Source organism: Thalia democratica, chromosome 4 (assembly GCF_965202585.1).
Source record: "Thalia democratica chromosome 4, ktThaDemo2.hap1.1, whole genome shotgun sequence".
NCBI lineage: Eukaryota > Metazoa > Chordata > Thaliacea > Salpida > Salpidae > Thalia > Thalia democratica.
The window spans coordinates 21,053,592-21,076,545 of record NC_139168.1 but is presented as its reverse complement, the minus strand read 5'-3'; the positions used below and the strand labels follow the sequence as shown (position 1 = coordinate 21,076,545).

The 22,954-nt window shown below is 26.0% G+C and overlaps 2 protein-coding genes across 2 annotated transcripts; both read right to left on the bottom strand.

Moving 5' to 3' along the window:
* Nucleotides 1-15,371: 15,371 nt before the first annotated feature.
* On the bottom strand, nucleotides 15,372-16,181 carry LOC145833123 (serpin B11-like). The gene has a single exon (XM_082940325.1). The coding sequence runs from the start codon at nucleotides 16,179-16,181 to the stop codon at nucleotides 15,372-15,374; it is 810 nt and encodes a 269-aa protein (XP_082796451.1).
* Nucleotides 16,182-16,325: 144 nt separating this feature from the next.
* Nucleotides 16,326-20,339, bottom strand: LOC145833122 (leukocyte elastase inhibitor-like). Its single transcript, XM_082940324.1, has 2 exons — nucleotides 19,294-20,339; nucleotides 16,326-16,512 (listed from the first exon to the last, which is right to left on the bottom strand). The coding sequence occupies exons 1-2, from the start codon at nucleotides 20,337-20,339 to the stop codon at nucleotides 16,326-16,328; spliced, it is 1,233 nt and encodes a 410-aa protein (XP_082796450.1).
* Between the last annotated feature and the right edge of the window lie 2,615 nt (nucleotides 20,340-22,954).

Genomic DNA, 22,954 nt, shown 5'->3' with positions numbered 1-22,954 from the left:
AAAGCACCAGCTCTAAACAGCCAACGGCCAAACATCGAAATTGTCACCGAGCCGCACGTGGTGCCGGTCGACTTGGCTCCATTCATCATCGGCCACGGACAGGATAGGATCAAAAGCATCTGCTCCGACTCTAAAGCACTGGTCACGGATTTGACCTATTCAGAAGGCGGTGATGTTGCCGTCTTTAACGTCCAAGGGACGCGCGATCAGGTCACAAAATGTCGGCAGCTGATCCAAAATATAGTGCTTTATTCTTTGGCTAAGGATGCCAAAAAGAAAGCACAAGATCAAAATCAGGTCACTGACCAAGATGAGAGCCAAGAGATTAGACCAGACCTAAATAGTCGGGTCACTGAACAAGATGAAAGCCAAAAAATTGCACCACCTCGAAGCAACCAATGGCGAAAAATTAAACTGGTCACCGAGCAGCAAAAGGTGCCGATCGACTTGGCGGGATTCGTCATCGGCCACGAACAGGAGAGGATCAGAGACATCTGTAAAAAGTCCGGTACAACGGTAACTGACGTGACCCAACCAGGAAGCAATGTCGCCGTCTTTGACATCTCAGGGCAGCGCGAGCAGGTCACAAAGTGTCGAGAGCTGATCCAAAAGATAGTGGATCATCAGGAGGAAAAGGAAAAGAGAAGGAAAAAGAACGCTTCACGACATCAACACGATTCCAGTTAAACTTTGAATTTTAAAGAGTAAACAACTGTTGCAGTTAGATGTTTCTGTTAATTAGTTTATTGGTCTGTTATATGTTTTTATCGATTAATAAACTCAGATAGTTTTCTACAGTTGACTTTGTTACTCACTATAGTATTTTAATAGTCCCATATCAAGGAAGTGACCAAGAAATATTTCCATGACTTAAACTAGCTGGAACAATTCGTTAAAGTTATTTATTAAAAAAATATATATATATTTATTTAAAGTCGAAAGTTGTACTAAAAACTATTTAAGATACTGTAATGAACAAGCAAGGGTTACATAGATTAGTTTCAACTGATTTATTTACCGTATAATATTAAAGAAATTATTTTTTTTGGTAGCACAGTAACATCTCGCATCTTTAAGCACTCGTGACTTTACGAACTCTCGTTTAAAAATCCATTTTAAAATTCTAAAAAGTTTAAAAATTTTAAAAACTATTTTTTTAATATTGCACACATTAGGTTTACTATATATTATTCAGTGAAATTATTAGTTTTTGCATTTTTAGTTTGTGCTTTCCATAAGGAACCTACTGAACGCAATTGCTTTGACTTTCATAGCTTTGGGTGTCTTAAAACTCCTCCTTTTATACCTTAAAAAAAATTCAGTTCCTTAAATTATTATGGCATGAAATTTAATTCCCACTCAAAAAATCACCAATATATTTTTGATACAATACAAGACAAGTTTATTCTTATGTTGACAAAGGACAATTTAAAAAATTTTGTAGTAACATGAACAATTTTTATTAAAAATTTTTCTTATACTTTATAGATTTTGTTCAAAAGAAGAAATATATTACAGCACCAAATGCATAATTTTGTAAAAGCCTATAGAAACAAGTATTAATATAGACACCACTTTATTTCTTAATTGTAAGCATATGCTTAGTTAAAAATTGACATTGCCATGTAGAATAGAATATGAATGTTAAGTATCAAATAAGTCACATATAAATAAAGATAAAATCTACTTATTATTAAAATTAATAAATTTGATTAATAAAATTATTTTATATAAATTTTTTTTTTTTTTGAAATATTTATAGTTTCATCTTTTGTTTTCATATTCATAAGTAAAGTAAACAAATTGTTAAAAGTTGGAAAGTCCCTAGTCTGCTTTTACTAGAAGCAATATCCAAAAACAGCCATTATAGTAACTATATTTGGTACCTCTCGTATCTTTACGATCTCTCGTACCTTTATGCACTTTCTCTGTGGACACAATGTGCGTAAATAAGCGAGAGGTTTTTGTATTTCTACCTCACAATTTAATACTTAAGTATTCTCAAGAATGATAATTTTCTCTTAACAAAACTTTCTTATAATTGACATTTAATTATTTTAAAATAGGATTGAGTCAACAATGTTCAATGGCCTAAAAAACTCTGTTAAAAATGTCTACAAAACGAAACAAAGTACTATTGTTGAAAAGTTTTGTTAGAGTAACTTAGATCAAGTTTGTTTTAAATAAATAGACTTTTAACTTTAATTTGAGTAAACTATGGTAATTATCAAGGATGGTCTTGCGTTTATAGATTTTTAAATTAATATTAATAAATAAATATTTTACTTAAAACTCGTTTAAACTATATCAGATACTTTTATGAACAACCAAAACTTATATAGATTAATCGCAAATTACTGATTAATTGTTTATTACTATATCAGTAAGTAAAACTAAATTCAGTCTTTTTACCACATTAAAACAATTTGCATTTATTCCAATTGATAATAACCTTTCTCTAAACATAACTTTTCCTAAAAACTTACATTAAACTCTTTTAGAGAAATTATTAAAACTATGATAAAACAGAATAACTTTTATACCCATATTCTTTTAAATAACTTTTTATTTATTTTTCCAAAGCTGTAATTTATGTTTTATTTTCTCCTTTTTAACTTTTATTTATCTTTTAAAACTGTTATTTGTTTTACTGCTAATAAAACATTCTTGCAAAACTTAATATTTTTATTCAATTAAAATAAAAAAATTCTTAGTCAAAATCAATCTAGCTTTGAATATAATTATAAGGATTTCTTTAAAAAAAATTAAGTGAATAGTTATATTAAAATATGGTTTGAAACATGTAATAAAATGTTAGCTACTACACTTACTAAGGTGTAAAAATTAGGTAAAATCAATAAACTATAGATATAATAATTTAGTTTTCAAAACTATTTTATTCTATAAAAACAAATTTGTATTTTTAGACTGTTAAAAATAATTATATATTTAAACTATTAAGCTATGAAATGAAATTTGAAAGCAATAAAACAAAGACAAAAAAAGTAGATTAGTTAGTTTCAAAATGATACATACGTTCAAAAACCTAGAAAAATGTTTCTTTATTTTCAGCCAATTTAAATTTTATAAAAAATAAGCTTATGTTGCATTCTGAGTACAAAGTGTTTTTAATATAAACTTAATCAATGTTTTTTGTACTACTTTAATCATAAAAACTTAATTTTGTGCTTTTTACCAACAAGTAGTAGATGTTAAACAGACTATTTATTTTTACAAAGTTTCAAATCTAGAAAGATTAATTAACTTAAGTTATTTCCAATTCGTTATGAAATCTTTGTTCTTTATCGAATACCATATTTTAAATGATTTTTAATACAAGAACCATAAACCTAAAACTTAGAACGAAAGGTTTATTTATTTATTTGAGTTTTTCGATATGTTTAGTACATACTTAAAGCGTTTAGCTCTTTCTGTACGTTTGTTTTTAATTTTCAGATAAAGTATTTTTTTTAATATAATTTGAATGTATATATATGATATATTTTTTACCAAGAATAATAATTATAATCTTTGAGACAGCTATGTTTTAACATTCTAACAGTTGTTTAATTTAACATTTTCGATGTACATGAATTTAAACTACGTGTATTAAAATTTAACCTCTCTTATAAACCGTACAAATTAAACTATACATTAATATTACAACCGGTCTCAGTCTACCGAGAGCTTGTGGTCTGATGATGGAATTAAAATTATCAAACCTTATATTAATGTTAGAACCAAAACATTATATACAAATCGAATGTTCTAAATAATTTAGGTCAGATGATTAATTTTTAGTCTTGTTATTTAGCAATTCAATGCTAAAAACATGTTATTTTATATGTAAATTTTATGTATAAAACCCAAAAGTAGTAGATAAATCAATCAATTAGCTTTATTAAACAATTAATTATAAACTAAAATTGTTTGAGTTTAATATAAGGGTCAAAGGTTTTAAATAGTTTTACAAGTAGAATTTATAATCAATTATGAACAATAAAAACTTTATTTTTATATTTACTATTTTGTTAAGACCTGTAATTAATCTATGTTAAAATCTACTTAATAGTAATAAAAGTTAAAAAAAAGTTATGGTTTAATTGTTGCTGCCAACTTATTGTCTTATTATAAAAATTTAATTTATTTTTGCTCATATAAAAATAATCGAATCTAAAAGCAAAACATTTTAATTAACACATTTAAAGTACTTGACAGTTTAAATAAAATTACTGCTAAATTTTTAACTTAAAATTAAAAAGTTTAAATTCAACTTATATTTTTATATGATTTTTATTTACACAAATTACTTTTGTCGTTTTTTTTCTTGTTTTAGATAACAGCTACATATATAATTACATTTTTAACATGATAATACAAAGTTTGCTGTAAATAATCAATTTACAAGCAATCTGATAAATATCTTTAATTAAAGTAAAAGCAAAAATTAATGAGAACTTTTACATTTTTTAATGAAATATCATAAAAAATTTATGAGATGCTGAAATTCTTAGTTTGTCATAAAAAATCATAAATCATCAGCATGATTTTATAAGTTTTTAAAAACTTTAAAAAAATTCTAGTATAAAAACTGAAGTTTGAACTAATCGACTTTATATACTAGTTTAAATATAATTTTACCGTACTATAACTACTAATATAACTTAATTAACATCACTGCCGGCTTATATTACTAAATAACATATTAAATTGGAATTACAATCTTTACAAACAGCAAATTTAACTTTTGTTTTATTAAAAAATAAAAGTACGTTATTGTAATCTTTTATACAGGTTGTTCTAACAGTTTGTTTTAAGAGTAAACAAAATTGAGAGTAACATTTTAAAATGAATATATCTTTATTTCAACATGAATTTATTTTATTCTTAGTGAATTATAAAACATTGATATATGCTTTTATTTACTAGTCCTTTTTTATTAAAAACTTTTTTTTTTTTTTTCAGATAGTTTACTTGAACAATTAGAACTTACTTCATCACCTTATTGCATGTAGTACAAATATGATTTTTTTTACAAAATTAAATAGCTTAATATTCTGATGGTACAAACTAATTTACATTGTCATCTTTCCTTTTTCTTGGATAACTTATACTTAAAATAAAAAACAGTAAAAAGTAATTTTGAAATGCTAAATTATCAAGTTGATTTAATTGAGTTATAGTATAAAATTATAACTTGATTCTTCTAAATGCTTGAATTAAAGTCAATCAAGTTTTATTTTACTTTCCGTACATTTTATAACATTTGCTTCAATTTCTATTTATTTGAACTTAAAATTGTAACTTCATATACATTTCATAAGTTTAAAATTAAATGCTTATGTAAAATAATATCAAACCATAAACACTTTGAAAATTACAAGAATATTGTTTATAAAACGTTTGTGTAATTACAGTTAAATGATTTACTTTATCCATAAAGTACTGAAAATAAACAAAATTTAAGTTGGTTAAAAACTGTGGATAAAAAAACACAAATAGTGAGTAAAAATTGTAATTATTCTTAACGGATAACTAAGGTAAAATCTTTATTATTTAAGCTTCTTTATTGACTTAAACCTTATTTCGTACTAATTACTTTATAGTTTATAAATGATAGTTTATAAAATTTAAAATGAGATAGGTTGGACTATTTCTGTTTTTGTATTACTTTTATTTTACAATTAAGTATATTATAAAGCACATGTAAGCAGAAGGAGAATTACTTTGGTAAGAAAATATTACAAGAAAATATTTATTTAAAAGCACGTATATAAGTACATAAAACAGAAGTATAACAAGATGACTTATACAAAAAAAAATACAAATTAAAGTATAGTAATAAATGCATTTATAATAATTTTGTATACTTGACATAATAAATTGAGGAGAAACATATGAATCACATAAACATATCCCGGCTGTAAATATTAAAATTTATTTTTTTTAAACTTTAACAAAATCAGTATAAAATTACATTAAAGACTTACCAAATAAAACTGCGGCACATAAGACAAATCCAAATAAAAAAATTGAAGCATTCAAATCACTTGCAAAGTTTTCATCACCGAAAAGCTTCAGAACATCTTCAGATAAAATCTACAAAACACTTCTAATCGACTTCTCTCTCATAAAACCTTGCTGCAACATCCATAACGTAGAAGATGTTCAAACTCATAACCATTTCCCTGAAGGTAAACAAGACTTCGTTGCTCAAGTTCAACACGACAAATCTGGGTGTTACAACTCTGGTAAAATGATCCACGCCAAGTTTGAAGAACGAGTAGCAATTGTGGTCGTAGAAGAAATGTTGACTGAATTGTCTGAAAATATCAAATGGAACTTCTCTTGTATCTAAATCTCGAAGGCGTGAGGTGATGAAATTTGACACACCAAAACCTGGACATACATTAAGTTCGACTTTGACTTGCACTGCACTTTCATTCAAATTAGCCATTTATTTTTTACTCCTGACTCACTATATTCAACTGATACGTATAAATTCACTTTGCATTTATTCATATGTGAATTAAGTTAATTGTCATCATAAACTTAAATTCAAATAAATGTGATTGATTACTACTAATTTGGCTTATGAATATTATAATAACACAATCTAGTTAAGCTAGTTAGAACAGACGTGTGAGCAGACAAAGCAATGTGCTAAAAAGAACGGTTTATTTTAAACAGAAACTCTAATTTTGTTTACTTATAACTTAAAACAAAATCAAATTTTTTAATAGTTTATTTTTCGCTTAAAACGTGATAATATTTAGTTGTCATCTTTTAAAACAAAAACATACTTTGATAAAAACTATAATTACTAGCTAAGGAATTTATTTCAACACTTTTTGGACATACTTTCAAATTGTATATCTTAGGTATGCTTAAAACAGTTCTGTAAATACTTTGAAAAGATTTTAATTTATTGAACTACTTTTAATTTTTTTATTTTTACTCGAACACCCTTGATTTTTATAAATCTTGAACTTAAAAATAAAAAGTAGAAAGCTAAGGTAGAGGGTAGCTGTCAAATTTGCGAGAGGGCACAAAATTGCACGTAAATAATTTTCGACGATGACACTTTTGCACGAAGGGTCACTTTTGCACGTAGAAATTTTTGCAAGGGTTGAATTTTTCTCTTTTTTTTAATTTTTTCTTAATTTTAATTACTTTTATTTTAGTTTCATCTTTAGTATCATTGTTACCCCTAACCGTTACCCGAAGTCAGTATTTTTTTATGTTTTAGTTTTTTTTATCGGTTTTTTCTGTTTCTTTTTATATATTTTTATAAATTTTTTTACTTTCGTGCAAAAAATGACTCTACGTGCAAAATTGTAACTTGTCAAAAATTTACCCTTGGTGCAAAATTGTCTTCGTGCAATTTTCTCCCCTCGTTAATTTTTGTATCCTCGTGCAAATTAGTAATTTCGTGCAATTTTGACCCGTTCCCGAGTTAAGATGTAGGCTTTTGAAAAGTGTATTTCAAAGAAATGCGTTTTATTCTGAAAATACAATCGTTGATATCGAAGTTTTGGAACATGAATAAGTACTTGTACAAAATTTAGTTTTAGAAAAAAAACACCTAGAAAGAACTACATTCATAACTTCTTAATGTTCTTTCATTTATAACAGGGTTCAACAGCCTTACGTAAATCATGGGCTGCACAAAACATATAATTTTTATTGTTTTTGAAATATATATTTTAGGCTTGGAGCTCGCCGGCCGCAAATTTTGAATTTGAGGGCCGCAGTTTGCCGACCCCTGATTTATAACACAGTACTATTATTAACATAAAGTTTCTAACATAGTTCTACCGTACTATAACTACTACTATGTTATAATTGAAGCGTCTTTAGAATTATAAAAATAATATAATTCAAAATTTCAACTTGGTCGATTGTTTTTAAAGATTGTAGCGAAGAAAGTTCACTGAAATGTATAATACAAATAATCTATGTCGAGCGAATTATGTTCAACGGAATTCTATTAAAAACAAAAATTGTAAAGAAAATATAGAAGATGAAAAAAAAACACACATTCATTTATTTATTTTCTACTTTTTATAAATATTTAAATATTTTAAGAATTCCGTTTAGATGTTTTAGTTTGCTTGAACCAGAAAAATATGTCGGTTATATAAAGAAAGAGTTTTGTAAAAAGTTGTAAATAAGATTAAAAAATATATTTATTATTTCTTAGAATGCTTCATGGTTAAGACTTATAAAAAATATAAGCTTCTTAATGTTTTTATACACTTTAATTTTTTCTACTTCTGCAATGATTTGTATCATAGATTAAAATGGACTAATTTTTAATTTTTTTTTTTTATTTCACCAAAATTGTTAATTTGAAACGAATGTTAATGGTTTGTAAAAAAAATTTTTCATCAACAATCAGTTGAAAAGATAACGTCATAAGAATATTATTAAAATCTTTAAGACTTTAGATAAGTAGCTAGTACTACATATAAATTACAAATTGCTTAACTTTATTATACTAAATAAAATAACATGGAATTTATTAACAACATTTATGACCAAAATATTTTTATAATGATATTATTTTAAACAACTCAAGTTGTATAATAAAATTAGATCGCACCAATACTTTGTTTCAAAAGCTCTTATGTATAATTACAAAGCCTTATACTTTATAGCAGGGGCGTGTCTAGACATTTTTCAAAGGGGGTTCATAATTATTTTTTGTTCTTAATTTTCCACTTAAGTACGCAATATCTTAAGTATCAAAAAAATATGTGTTTAAAATGCTTTTTTGTGTTTAGAAATAATTAAAAAACATATAAGTAGTAATAAAAACAAATAATATATATTTATTTAATTATACTGTATTTAAAAAGTTATGAACAAAAAATTTGTATATCAAAAATTAAATCCGTTATTTAAAACAAATATATTACATACAGTTTAATTAATTAATGAAAATAACAAACATTGTATTATGACTAATATAGGTAATTAAAGACCAAAACTTGAAGGCACTCTTAGTATACTATAATCACTGGTTTAAACTTTGTAATAAAAAACGTAATAAATCTGTTGTATAATACAAAACTTATTAAAAAACCTTTATAAGTTGTATAAAATAAAATTGCAAGTCAGTTAAATAAAACATTTGAGAACATAACTTTTACGAGCATTATCATTAACTTTCATATTTTGTTGTTTGGAACAGAATTAATAAAAAGCACAGCTGGAATAAAATTTTCTAAGGTAAATTAAAAACTTTGAACTTTAAACAATCTAAAAGTACCAGTCAAACAGAATGTAAAATCTTGATAATACATCATTCAAAAAAGTTTCCCAAAAAAAATGCTACTTTAAAACTTTTACCTATTATCACGTCACAATTAAAATTTTATTTGAAGTCTATTTCAGCTGGGCAAAATCGAGCATTTTTTGTTACAGAAACTTATAATATTTCAGAGTTATAAATTCAACATTCATTTTTCAAAGTTTATCAAATAACCTAAAAAAAAGTCAATAAAAAACGTTATTAGTGATATTTTAAGATTTTTTTTTCTTTTTTCGTTTTATTTTTCGGGAGTTTATAGGAAACCAGTCAAAACACGCCCTTGCTTTATAGTGTGCTTAATTTATAGTGTCTGAGTTAATTTTGATGTTTAAGTTTACTTTTGAAGCCGTAGAGTATGGAATTTTTTTTATTAAAGGTATACGTACTTTTTTTTTTCACTGCAATTTTTTTTTAAACTTTTAGAATTGTGTTACGTTCTAAGCTAATTAATTTAAAATGTTAAAATATCCACTTCATTTTTCAGTTATTTACTGGACTTTGAAATTTTAAGGTACTACATTGTTTAGCTTGTTTTGTTTTTAACTTAGACAAAAAAGCGCTTTTGAACATAACTTTAAATTATATTTCACTACAGTATATTGTACTTTAAAAAATATACACTTGAAAAATTTTATACTGCGTATTAAAAATAATACTAAAATATTAGTTTCTAAAAATTCAATAAAAGTTATAACAATCATCAATCACGCAAATTATGCTGAACTTCCTAAAACAGTCGGTTTTTTGATTGTTATAAAACTATGCGATAAGTAATCAGTTTATTCACTACTAAGACTAGTATTTAATAAATCTTAAGAATATATAGCGTTTTGAATTTTTAAATTTTTGTTATACAATCTAATCTACTACAAAGCAGTTTAGACTAAAATACTTTAAGTTTTACGATAGTACTAAATTAAAATGCATAGACTACTTAAAATTTAAACACACGACAAATATTTTTTAAGACTCGAACTGATAACAACAAAAATTTGCTAATAAATGCAAATCTACTAATTTCATAGTGAAGAACCTGTAAAAAAACACTTCAACCTCAAAACATTTAAATTAAGCTGGAAAACACAAATTACACAAACATAAGCCTGCTGTAAACATTATAGATAAAACATGAACAATTAAAACAGCTAAGCGAGTGAAACAACATCCTAACAAACAAACTGAATCGACCGATTTAGATGCAAAGTTTTTTTTTCACCGAAAAACTGCAGGGCATCATCAGATAAAATCAGCAAATCACAGCTAATCGACATTTCCCACAAGTAGTGTTGCTAAAACTTCCAAAATTAGAACAATTTTGAGTTCGTAACCGTTAAGGTAAACAAGACTTCGTTGATCAAATTCAACATGACACATTTGGAATAATTGTACCAACATTCAACGCCAATCTTGAAGAACGGGTAGCAGTTGTAGTCGTAGAAGAAATGTCGACAGAATTGCATGAAGGTCGCAAATGGTACTTTCCTTGTTTCCAAATCTCGCAGACGCACGGTGATGCAGTTTTTCGAAAAACCAGTAGATGCATTTAGATTCACTAAAACTTGCACTGCAGTTTCATTAAAATCAGCCATTTTTTTCCGATTTACTAAACTCATCTGAAACAAATGAGTTTACTTTGCACTTAACTCATATGTGAGTTAAGTTAGTTGGTTTCTTAAGCCTACATTCAAATAAATGTGATTGATTCAATATATGATATTTAATTAAGACAATATTGTTAAGTTAATAAGAACAGACTTCTGTGTAGATAAATTAAAGTAAAAAGGAAGATCTTATTCTAAATTGACTCTTTGTTGTTTTGTTCACTTATAATTAAAAAAAAAAAAAACAAATACTCACGTTTACAAAAAAAAATCAATTAATCTACTTTTTTAAAAATTTAATAATATTATGTTGTCATCATTTAGATAAAAAACTACGTTTATAAAAACTATAACAATTAGCTAAGAAAGTTATTTTAATATTTTCTGGTCTAACAAGAGTTAAAAGTACTACCTTTTGATTTCACGCTGTAAAAAGATAAAATTAAAGCAACTTTAGTTTACGAATATTTTCTTTTATTTTTACTTAAACTTACACATCTTTCTTTAATTCAAGAAAATTTTAAGGTTAATCAAATCTGCACTGCAATTAAGTTTGGTCTATATCTAACGAAGTATTTTAAAAATATGTGGCTTGAAGTATTTTAAACTATTGTGAGCTAAAATTATGTTCATTTTCATTAAGAAATACTTTCTAGCTACTGTTTTGTAGACCGTTTGTAATCTAATGAACTGTTAAAATTAATTCAGTCGGATGTTGAATTATATTCAATTACTATTTTTGTCGTCTAAAAAAGAAGGTCACACCAATTTTATACCGTGAGGATTAATTTAAATGTGTTAGTATTTTACTATTTAATCAAAATATTTTAAATTTAAGCTTGCTTATTATTGCAAGTCCATTATCATTGTAATTTTTAGAATAAAACTAGTTTTCAAGTTACACCTCCAACAATATTGTTTGTTTTTTAATTTAAAACTATTTAATCTAGGCGCAATTTTATGTAAAACGGACATTCAGAATTTATGTTAAATTTTACAAGTCTGTTACTTACTTGTTGTTAATAGTAGAATAAAACCAACTTTCTATCTAAATGTTCAATGTTTTCATTTTCAAATAACCTAACTTGGGTTAAATTCTTTTATATAAAGTAAAAGCAAATATATTAGCAGCAAAATTTTCGGGATTTGCTTGACAACTACTAAGTATACAATTAAAATAACAAAATTAACTTTTAAAACTTCAAAATTCTTCTGTTCCAATCGAACCGTACAAGTTTGAAAGTAATAAATAATTTGCCTTTTAAACATCACCTATGCTTTATAGAAAATTTTTGCTTGGAATTATTAATACTGAACATTCTTTTTAGCAAAATTATTAAAAGTAAGGTTATTGTGAATAAACCTGTCGTATTTGCTAGAGTTATAAAACTTAGGCCGACAGTTTCTAGCTAGGTTTACTGTTTTAAAAGTAATCTAATGCAAATAGTTTACCTTACATGAAATTTAAGCTTAAAATTTGTCTACTCAGCACATACAAACTGTTTATTACATTAAAACATTAGTTAAACAAAAAATTAAAGAATATTTGACTTGTTCATCTACAAAAAAGAAGTTAGAGTCCTAAATATAACGTTATAACCGAAAAGTTTTTATTTACTAAGAGATTTTTCGCATTCAAAAAAATTTACATTTTGGGTAATTTTTAAAAGGTTAGAGAAACAAACTAGATCGTATACATTTAAGCACTTTAGGAGGAAATATTAAATAAATTTTTTATACAGGAACAAAGCATTACTACGAACTTCTACTAATGTATGATGATATTTTGTTTATTGCACATTTTCATTTGGCCATAAATTTATTTTGTAAAACTTATTTAAATTGTAGTAGGTTTCAAACTACCTTTCATTTAAATTTTTTTAGAGTTTAGCAATTTTCTAACTAAATTTTTTTTCATAATTGTGGAAACATGATTATTAAAAAAACAAATAATTAAAAAAAAAAATTAAATGAAATCAGCTTTAAAAAAAAAGCTAAAACATTAAATATTTTCCATTTAAATTTCATGTATTTTTTATACATACTTATTTAAGTTAAGTAAATTAAATAAATTTTTTGTTAGATTAAATATGCGATTTTACACTTTACGTGCTAAATCGAATTAGTAGAGTATTGTAATTGTAGAGAGCTAATAACAATTTTCTATGTGAACAAGTTTTCTGTAATTAAATTACTCAATTAAACTTTAAAACTGGTCAATTAAAATTAGCTAATTTTTTAAGGTTTACTTCATTTTGTTTATTTGGTTCTTAACTGATTTAGAATCTTTAATCATAAAAAGTTTTTTAAAAGTGAAATTTAGAGTTTTTTTTAGTATATGTGTCGTAGAATTTAATTTAAAGAACTATAGTATTTTGATAAAACTTTTAGTTCTTCATGTCAGTCCAAGTATGTAGTTTTAAAACAGTTATAAATTAGTCGTTTTTAGGAGCGTATAGTTTAAAGTAAGATAAAAAAAAACTAGCAAGTTAAATATGTATCAACTATTAAGAGGAGTAAAGTTTTTTTAATAAATTTAATACTAAGAAGTACATAAAGTTTAATACTAAAAATGATAAAAAACATTTACTATATGCTAGCAAAGATGAAAAATAAGCAACTTTTTCTAAAAGTTGTGATTTTTTTGGATATAAAAATTTAATTTTTAAAATTCTGTTTTTAATGTACGTTCAAGAATTTTTTTAGATTAGTAATACTATTTGTGTACAGTTTAAACCTTAAAAATTGATATAAAATTTTATAAATAATTTATGAATTTATTTTTTAAAGATTTTATTTTACAAACTAAGTTTCGGTCGAAGACCTCGTCAGTGCTCAGTGCTTAAATAAAACAATTGCTTTATTGGATTCTCAAAACAAAATTTAACTATGCTGTTTTTATTAAAACTTGTTAACTTAAGTTTTAGAAAATAAGTTGTTTAAAGTTTTAAAATAAATACAAATTTAAAGGTTTTATTTTACAATCTTAAAGTATTGTATTTTAGAAGTTTTTGTAGTAATTGTTATTTGAGGTCTCAAGTAAATATTATTTTGTTTTTAACTTTCGTATATAGTTAAATTTATTTGTTTTGTGAAAAAATAATTGTTTTTTGTGCTATGTTTGTCCATAACTCAAAATAAAAAAATTCTAGGTTACTAATGTTAATTAAAAAATGAAATTATTGTACAACTTTGTAGTAACACAAATTCATATATTATAGCTTCTAAAAATTAAAACGCTGTTAAAGCAAAACTTACTAAGCACTCATACTAAATTTTTCACTAAGTTCCTAATGACTATACTTAAAAGTCTAAGTAATTGTCTGTTCTAAGATACTAGAGTTTCATCTTACAAACTATTACTATTGGAAACCTAATACTGAAATGTTTCGTAAAAACTCTTTTAACATATGTTCAATTTTTTGTACGGACAAAAGTAAATGATTTGACTTTTAAATCAAGAGTATCTTAAACATGAATTACTAAAGATAAACACCAAGTTGACAGAAGAAATTAATACTCTGGCAAATACATTGCTATAAAACTGTAACAATTGTCATAGAACATTAATGAGCATAGGCTAAAAAGTTATCTTAAAGACCTTAAGTTCCTTTTTTATAGATAAATAAATAAATTATTCAAGTGTTTTGGTAATAATTCTTATTTAGGGCCTTAAGTAGATGTCATTTTGTTTGTTACTTTCGTAACTTTTGTGCTATTTTCGTTCATAACTTAAAATAAAAAGATTAGTTGATTACTAAGTTATTTAATTTTTTTTTGTTTCTTATTGTATAACTTAGTAGCAAAAATCCATATCTAATAATCTGTAATAAATGCTGTTTTGGCAAATTTAGATAGAATTTATACTAAATTTGTAATTAAGTTCCTAATTATTATCCTAAAGTGATATTAATTTGAACGAGATTTGTGAACGAGAAACTTACAACTATTTCTATTGAAAACTTAATACTGAACTATTTTCGTAAAAACTCTTGTAACATATGTTCAAGTTTTTGTACTTAAAAGTAATTTGATTACTTTAGAAAAACATTTAGCTAACAGAAAAAATCTATAAACTGGCAAATAAATTGCTATAAAACTGTAAATAAGAAAATGCTATAAAACAATATATTCAGATATAGTATGCATTAAATATGATATATAAATAAAGTCAGAACCTTGTGAGGAACTGCAAATTGATACATCAATTTTTAAATTAAAACTTTTATTTTATATTTGTACTATTTATCTATTATATAAGTTATTTAGTTTTCCATTAAGCATTGATAATTAAACAAGTCAATAGTTGAACTTATTTTATTAATATGAGAACAAAAGCAGGAGTACAGAAAGAAAACCGGTTCCTAATCAAAACATCTCAAACGAAAACTTTGCACAGCATTAAACACAACTTAGAAATACATAAAGCTCACAAAATAACTAGTTATGAAAATTTACAATGAAGTAACTTTTCCCGTGAACAAAGTTTGGTCTTCGTATAAAATAATGAACAAAAAAGGATGATCAACTGTGAAATAGATTTTTGGAAAACTTCTTGAACTTTGTTTAACACGTCCCACTGCGATTCCTGTTGCTGCAGCAGCTTCAGTTCCTTCTTCACTTGTCTCAATGAAAGCCTTGTGAACAACTTCAGTCACAAAAAGTCTTGAATCTCCTGCAAACATTGCGCTTAAGTCAGATTTTCTCTCATCAAAAGCGTCTTTGATTCCCAACGAGCGCAGAGTTTCGTACAAGCTTGCTTCAAATTCGATTTTGAACTTAGGCATTTTCAACAAAATTCGCGTTTCACTGAAACTACTAGGGTCTTTAAGACTTTCAATAGTTTGGACGTCAAGTTTTTCGATCACATTTTTCAATCCAAACCTTTCATCAGGTAAAACTATCAGCATTCTGAAATCTACTTGCTTGTAATGAATTTCCACACACTTGAACCCTTTTTCATCAAATGAAGCAAACGAATAGTACTTTTCCTGTTTCATCATTTTAACAGTAGATGTTTTTTCTTCGGTACAATAGAATGGAGCATCTCTAGTGTCACAAAACTTGAACTTATCATACCAATCACCTTTGAAGTAGATACAACTAACTAAAACACATACAGTATCAGGATCCAAGTCGCTAAACAGATCTTTAATTTTTCCATTAGTACAATCTGCAACCCATTTATTGATTATATTTTTCGATTCGTCTGCATTCTCCTCGTAATTTAAAGACTGAATGTGGCTTTTAAAAGCAGATTCCATGTCACGTTTGTAGTTAGCATCAATTTCAAATTCTTCTGAAGGAAAAACAGAATTAGCAAGCTTGATTTGTAAGCCTTTGGAGTTGTAAGTTAATACATCATTCAGCTTTTTAAGATTTGAAAGAAGTTGTTCATCCTTCACAATTCATAGTGCCTCTTCAAGCTGCTTCTTGGTTGCTCCATTAGAACCTATAAGCAGCATGGAAAGAGCAAGCGAAACGCTCAGTGGTGAAAAGAAAATGTTCTTGTTTTCATCATTGCTTTCACAAAGCTTATTAAAAAGATTGACGTCAAACGAATTTACATTCATAATGATTTTAAACCCAACTAACCTTGAAAAGTAAAATATTATGTATTATCGAGATTTTTAAATGTGTTTGTACAAGTTGTACATTTTATGTTTTAGCTTGAATAGTTAAATAGTTAAAGACTTTTTAAATTTTACTTTTCATTGAAGCTTTTAATTGTACTGATATATTTACAACTTTTAAAATTTTTATATAACATTTGAAGATGCTTCACCTCAAAAATAGCATGAAATAGTTAAATTTTTATAGTAAAATTTCTTTAAAGTAAAGTATACTGGTAATAGATGTCTGTAAAACTTTTACAGGTCTCCATAGCTTCTGACTACATAAACTATAAGCTATAATAATCTATTTATATTTGTTTTAAGTAACAATAGCAGCATAGAGGGTTTTTCTAAAATCCTTTGTAAATAAAAACATAAAAACATTAGTATTTAAAAACAACCAGGATTAAGTAAAAAATGACACCGGGTTCATTATTTTAACTTGTTTAAAGTTAGGGTAGTTTTTTACCTGATCTTTGCTTTTAAACTTTCAACTATTTTGTTCAACTATTTTGTTCTTTTTTCAATTTCACTGTTTTCAAATTTTATTATGCAAGATATTTAGATGTACAATTTATACATAAAGAATAAGGTTTAGTTTATATCGCTAAATAAATGTTTTTGAGAAGGCCTAAATAAAACAACTTCAAAATATGTGAAACACAACCGTATAAGAACTGATGTTCAATCAATATTTTAATTTTTCAAAGCTTACTATGATTTTTACGACACTTTTGGCGCTAATGAGCTACATTTTGTCGATCTGTTGGAAGTAAATACTACAGCGTATCAAACTAGTTAGAAAATAAACTATTATTTTGATAGTTTTTTGAAATAAAAATAATTGTGGATAGCGTAAACTTTGATAATAAATATGGTTGAAGTCCTAATTGTTTGATATAAATTTGGTGTTCTTAGTTCTAGTAGCTCAAAATTAGTTTTCGTAGTTCGAGTTTCTTATTGCTTTTTATTGGAACAATATTTTCTTTACTCTGTAATGTTCATTTGTTGTAATAAAATCTGTACCTAAAATAAAGTACTGTTTGTCATTTAGATTTTATAAATGGTATTCTAAATTAAAGTTGAAGCTATTATTACAGGACTTTTAAATAAGAAATTGAAAAGCTATTTTATATTTGAACTGATAAAATATATTTGAATTAAAGCAAAAGCTTCAACTATAAATTTTAAATTACTTTTATCAAATTCATATCTTTTTTAGATACTTTTTCAAGTAAATATAAAATAACTATGAAGATAAGGTGTGAATCATTTCTAACATTTTATTTGAATAAATTTTGTTTACTTAAATTAAAAAATTAAAATGTTACAATTTAATCATTTATGCATTAAGCTATTAAGGTCGTCTTTTATATAACCTAGAATAAAAATTAACAACAAAAATCAGCTAAGTAAAATAAACAGTCAGACTTTGTACGATTAGTTGAATGACAGCAAAGTAAAAACCTAATATTAACTTTCAAAACAAAAAAAAAACAAGTTTTAAACAAACAACTTTGAAAGTATTTTGTTTAAAAATTTAGCCTTTGGTGAGAAACGTGAGTCTAGTATTATTAATTTATTTATAAATTAGGTAAGTCTAAAACAAATGAACTCAACTTGTGTTTACTTATAAAAATATTTTTCATTGTTTTCCAGCGAATTTAAGCAACTATTGAGTTTTATATTTAGTCAGACAAAAAAGAAAAGCTTCCAATTTTATTGTTGTGTTTAAATATATTTCATAATAAAACATTACTTTCAATAATAATTTATTTAGATATCCTAAACTTGCAGTGCACAGTAAAATATGCACGCCTGTGTGTACAGGTACACATTGTGAAACCACTGTATTAGCTTCTTATCTAATACGTAGGGTTAATGTAGTTCTACTTAGTTTAACAGAACTTCTGTTGCACATCCAAACGCTTTATGTAAATCAGGAAGTGGAGTAATACCGCCCCTGCGGACGAAAAAGTAAATGATTAGTTAGTAAAGAAGCGATGTCTGGAACTTTAATTATAAGTTGCGAAGACAACACTTAAGTTATTCACCTCCGTTTTTATTAAAAACCTGTAAAGTCTTCGTAATGTACTTACAATAATATAATGAACTTATTTATAATACTAAGCATTTTAAATAAACAATTTTCATAACTTTTTCATATTTTATTTGAAAATCATGAATTAGTCAACAGAAAAAAAACTAGGATTGGAAAAAAAATATGTTTAATCATTTTTGATACTTAAAAATTACTACTTTGTTTAGTATTATATGTATTATGGTATTATTTGCTTCTTGAAAAATAGATAGTTTAAGTTTAAACTGTTGAACTAAATTTCATGAAATATTTCAAACAAACATTTAAACTTTATAACTGAGCAATATTTTAATTGTGATATTGGCTTGTGAAGAAAATGAAAAGTTTAGTTTGAATTTTGATTCTTTAATTTTTAAGTTAATCAACTGTCATTTTACATAACAATTGATATATTACAATAGTAATCATTTAATTCTTGTGTTTAATTTATTGGCGACTCATGTATAAACACATGAGAAGAGAGATTAAACCTAAAACCAACAAAATGCTTAATGAAAATTATGCATAGTATCTAACACAACTAATTTATAAAAAATACAAAACAAGAAACATTTAAGAAAGTAACGACTCATGAAATCTTACAATGAAGTAACTTTTCCCATTAACAAAGTTTGGTTTTTGTATAAAATCATTAACACAAATGGATATTGAACTACAAACTTTTTTGGTTTCAGATAAACGTTTTCGTAATCATAAACCAATTCTAATCCAGTTGCTGCAGCAGCTTCAGTTGCTTCATCATTTACCTCAATGCAAGCTTTGTGAACTACTTCGGACACATGAAATTTACCATTTGGTTGCAGAGCATCTTCAGACATTGCACTAAAATCTGCATTTGCTGAATCAAAAGTGTCTTTTATTCCCAACGAACGCAGAATTTCGTTCAAATTTGCTTCATATTCGATTTTAAACTTTGGGACTCTCAGCGAAACGAATTCTCTACTGAAATTTTTACCGTCTTTAATGCTTTCGATTGTATTCTTGTCTAGTTTATTGATTACACTTTCCAATTCATATTTTCCGTTGGGTAAAATTATCAGCATACTAAAATCTGGATTCTTGTAAGGAATTGTTACAGACTTGAACTCTTTTTCATCATCTGAAAGAAACGAATAATAATCCTTTTTTACCATCATTTTAACAATAGAAGTCTTTTTATCGGTACAATAGAATGGTAAATCTTTTCTGTAACGGGACTTGAACATGTCATACCAATCACCTCTAAAATAAATACAACTAACTAGAACACATGCAATATCAGGGCTCATTTTACTGAATAATTCATTAATTTTTTCATTAGTACAACCTTCAACAAAATAATTGATAACAGCTATCGCGTTTTCTGCACGGTTTTTGTAGTCCAAAGACTGAATTTGGCATTTTAAAGCAGATTGCATGTCATCTTTGTACTCTGGGATTATCTGAAACTTATCTGATGGAAAGACAGAGTTAGCAAGTTTGATTTTCAAACCATCGGAGTTAAAATTGACTACACCACTCAGCTCTTTAAGATTTGAAAGAAGTTTTACATCCTTCACAATTCCTAGTGCCTCTTCAAGCTGCATCTTGGTTGCGCCATTAGATCCTTTTAGTAGCATGGAAAGAGCGAGCGAAATGCTCAGTGGTGAAAAGAAAATGTTCTTGTTTTCATCATTGCTTTCACAAAGTTTTTTGAAAATACTGACATCAAGCGAATTGAAATTCATACTGATTTTAGACCCACAAACCTTAAAATTTTAATTATTATTAACCATTTAAGTAGTTAAAATTCATTTTATGTTTTATCTACTAACTAAAGAAATGTTAAAAAAGTTGTTCAAATAAAATACAGATTTTTCTGCATTTTTACAACGTTACAAGACAACTACAGTTTTTATAATATTTTGAAGTGGCCCTCATGTCAAAAATTTTGCTTGAAGATTGATAAGCATAAAGAGGTTTGTGTAATAATGTAAAACAAAACAAATCAAATATTTATTGAGGGAAATTTTAATAAAAAAAAACACTTTTGCTACATACAGCCATATTTTAGTAAACTTTAAAACTATTCTTAACTAGTTCTTAAAAAAGTACTTCAAATTCAGAAATAACATTATTAGGTCTAATCATTAAGAACACAGTGTTAACAAATTGTTGAAATAGAATTTGTTATAACATAATATTACTAAAAATTCAAAATTATTAGAATTATAAATATCTGTATTTTAATCATCGTTCATTTTTACACTTTTAACTATTTATTTTAAGCATTTAATTATTTTGAATACCAGTTTGAATCAGATTTAAATGTATAATTTATTCACTGTAAATAAGATCTAATACATTTAAACATTTAAGAACTTGATAAATGACTATGAGTGAACTTAATTTAAACCAAATACTATGTATGAAACACAACCATAAAATAAGGTATTTGCAATATTTTTTTTTACTTCGCAATGATCACTTTGATTCGTCACGACACTTTAGGCGCTAACGAGCTATTTTTTTTCGTTGTTTTGAATAGGAGGTAACTATGTTTTTTAGGTTTGTAACCATTCACTGTTACAACGTAGTTACTATTTTATTACTGCTATTACTGGTTTAGTTTGCAAAATTATTATCCTTAAATAAAATGTAAGCACTTTCAGATTAAATCTTCAAAACGCAGCTAATTAACTTCTCTCTCATTAATCCTTGCTGCAACTTCCATAGTGTAGAGGTAGTCCAGATTCTTAACCATAACCATGAATGTAAACAGACTTCGTTGCTGTAATTCAACACGACAAATCTGCGTGCTAGCATATCTGGCTGCAGGTGTCCTCGCCAAAAACGAGGCTCAGTTGTGCGAGTAGAGGACAAAAATCTTGAAGGTTAAATTTTTATGACACGACATTTAAAGTATATGACTACTTTTTTAGTTTTTATTTGTTTTACAGATAGCAGATAAAAATTAAATAGTTACTAGTTAAAAATAAAATATAGTATGATGTAGCTAAATTCAGTTTGAAACTTAATTACTTTAATTTTTAAATCCTTTCTTGTTATTTTCTTTCTAACAAAATCAGTATTTAAAATTTTCAGTATATGTATTTACTATCAGTATTTTCACAAATCTTAACTTCAATAAAACTCTTAGTTCTTACTATATTTTACTATAAGTTCTTTTTTATTTAGACAAATAATTAAAACTCATTTTTATTTCATATATGCATTGTTTTTAGATATATATATTTTGATAAATAAATTAGTATGAAACATTAACTTTTATTGATTGTAAAAGATTTCAAAGGCGCTAAAAGGCAGTTATGATTTCTATAAAAAATTTTTTTTCAGTAATCTAAGTACATAACTGAAAGAAGTTAGCTGATCGCGGAAAGCAAAAATTTTTGAACAAACTCGATACTGAAGAATACTCAAAATACACTTAATTTAAAGCATCTATAATTTATACTTAAATAAGTAAATTATTTTTTAATACTTCAAAGTTAAGATGTATTCCAATATAAAAACAATTAAAAGATTTTTCGATATACAGTGTTGACTTGCATTTTTTAATGTCTTGTCCTGGACAAGACGGTAAAAAGTATCCGTGGTGTAAGACTCGATAACCGAAATGTTTTGTCGTGACCCAGGTCTAAGCACCATATATTTAAAGCGCTTTTTTTAATTTTTATCAAACAATAGTAAACGATTTTTTTACATAATACTATTAAACCTCTACAAACTTTCACTTGAATATTATTCACAATATATAACAACGACTCGTAGATAGTTTAGCGAAACTTTAATGATCGATCATATAAAAATTCACATTTAATTTAAAACAAAATCACTAAATAGCCCAACAGCATTTGGGCTCAAAATTCCACAAGAGCGTATTCTATTTCGAAAACAATTTGCTTGCTAGATGAAACCCGTACTTGATAAGCACAATCACGTATCCAGGATTGCTGTAAAGCACTTTAGCCAGGGGAAACATGAAAATGCAGATCACGATCTGACAGAAGACTACGAGGGGGAACTCCAGGATCCGGAAGGTGGTTTTCACCAGGAACTTCAATGGTTTGTAGAGGATTCGGAGGATGAGGCATGCAATGATGAAGAAGATTGTAGCAAAGATCGTTTCCATTTGAAAAACTTTCACCATTTCGAACATGACGTTGAAAAGAGCGTCCATTGTGAGAAACAGTTTAAAATTTTACCTGAAATTTTTAATAATGTTTGTGTGAATGATCTAAAATTATAGAATAAATAATAGAATAAATATAATAATTATATAAAATAAATATAAAATAATAGAATAAATAAAAACATTTGTAAGCTAATTGCACTTGATTTA

Bases quoted from the DNA above. Each gene is read 5' to 3' on its own strand.
- LOC145833123 (XM_082940325.1), bottom strand. From the start codon at position 16,181: ATGGAATCTGCTTTTAAAAGCCACATTCAGTCTTTAAATTACGAGGAG.
- LOC145833122 (XM_082940324.1), bottom strand. From the start codon at position 20,339: ATGAATTTCAATTCGCTTGATGTCAGTATTTTCAAAAAACTTTGTGAA. The intron at 16,513-19,293 runs GTTTGTAGTTCA...TTACTTTTCAAG, and splicing joins GTTTATCTGAAACCAAAAAA to GTTAGTTGGGTTTAAAATCA.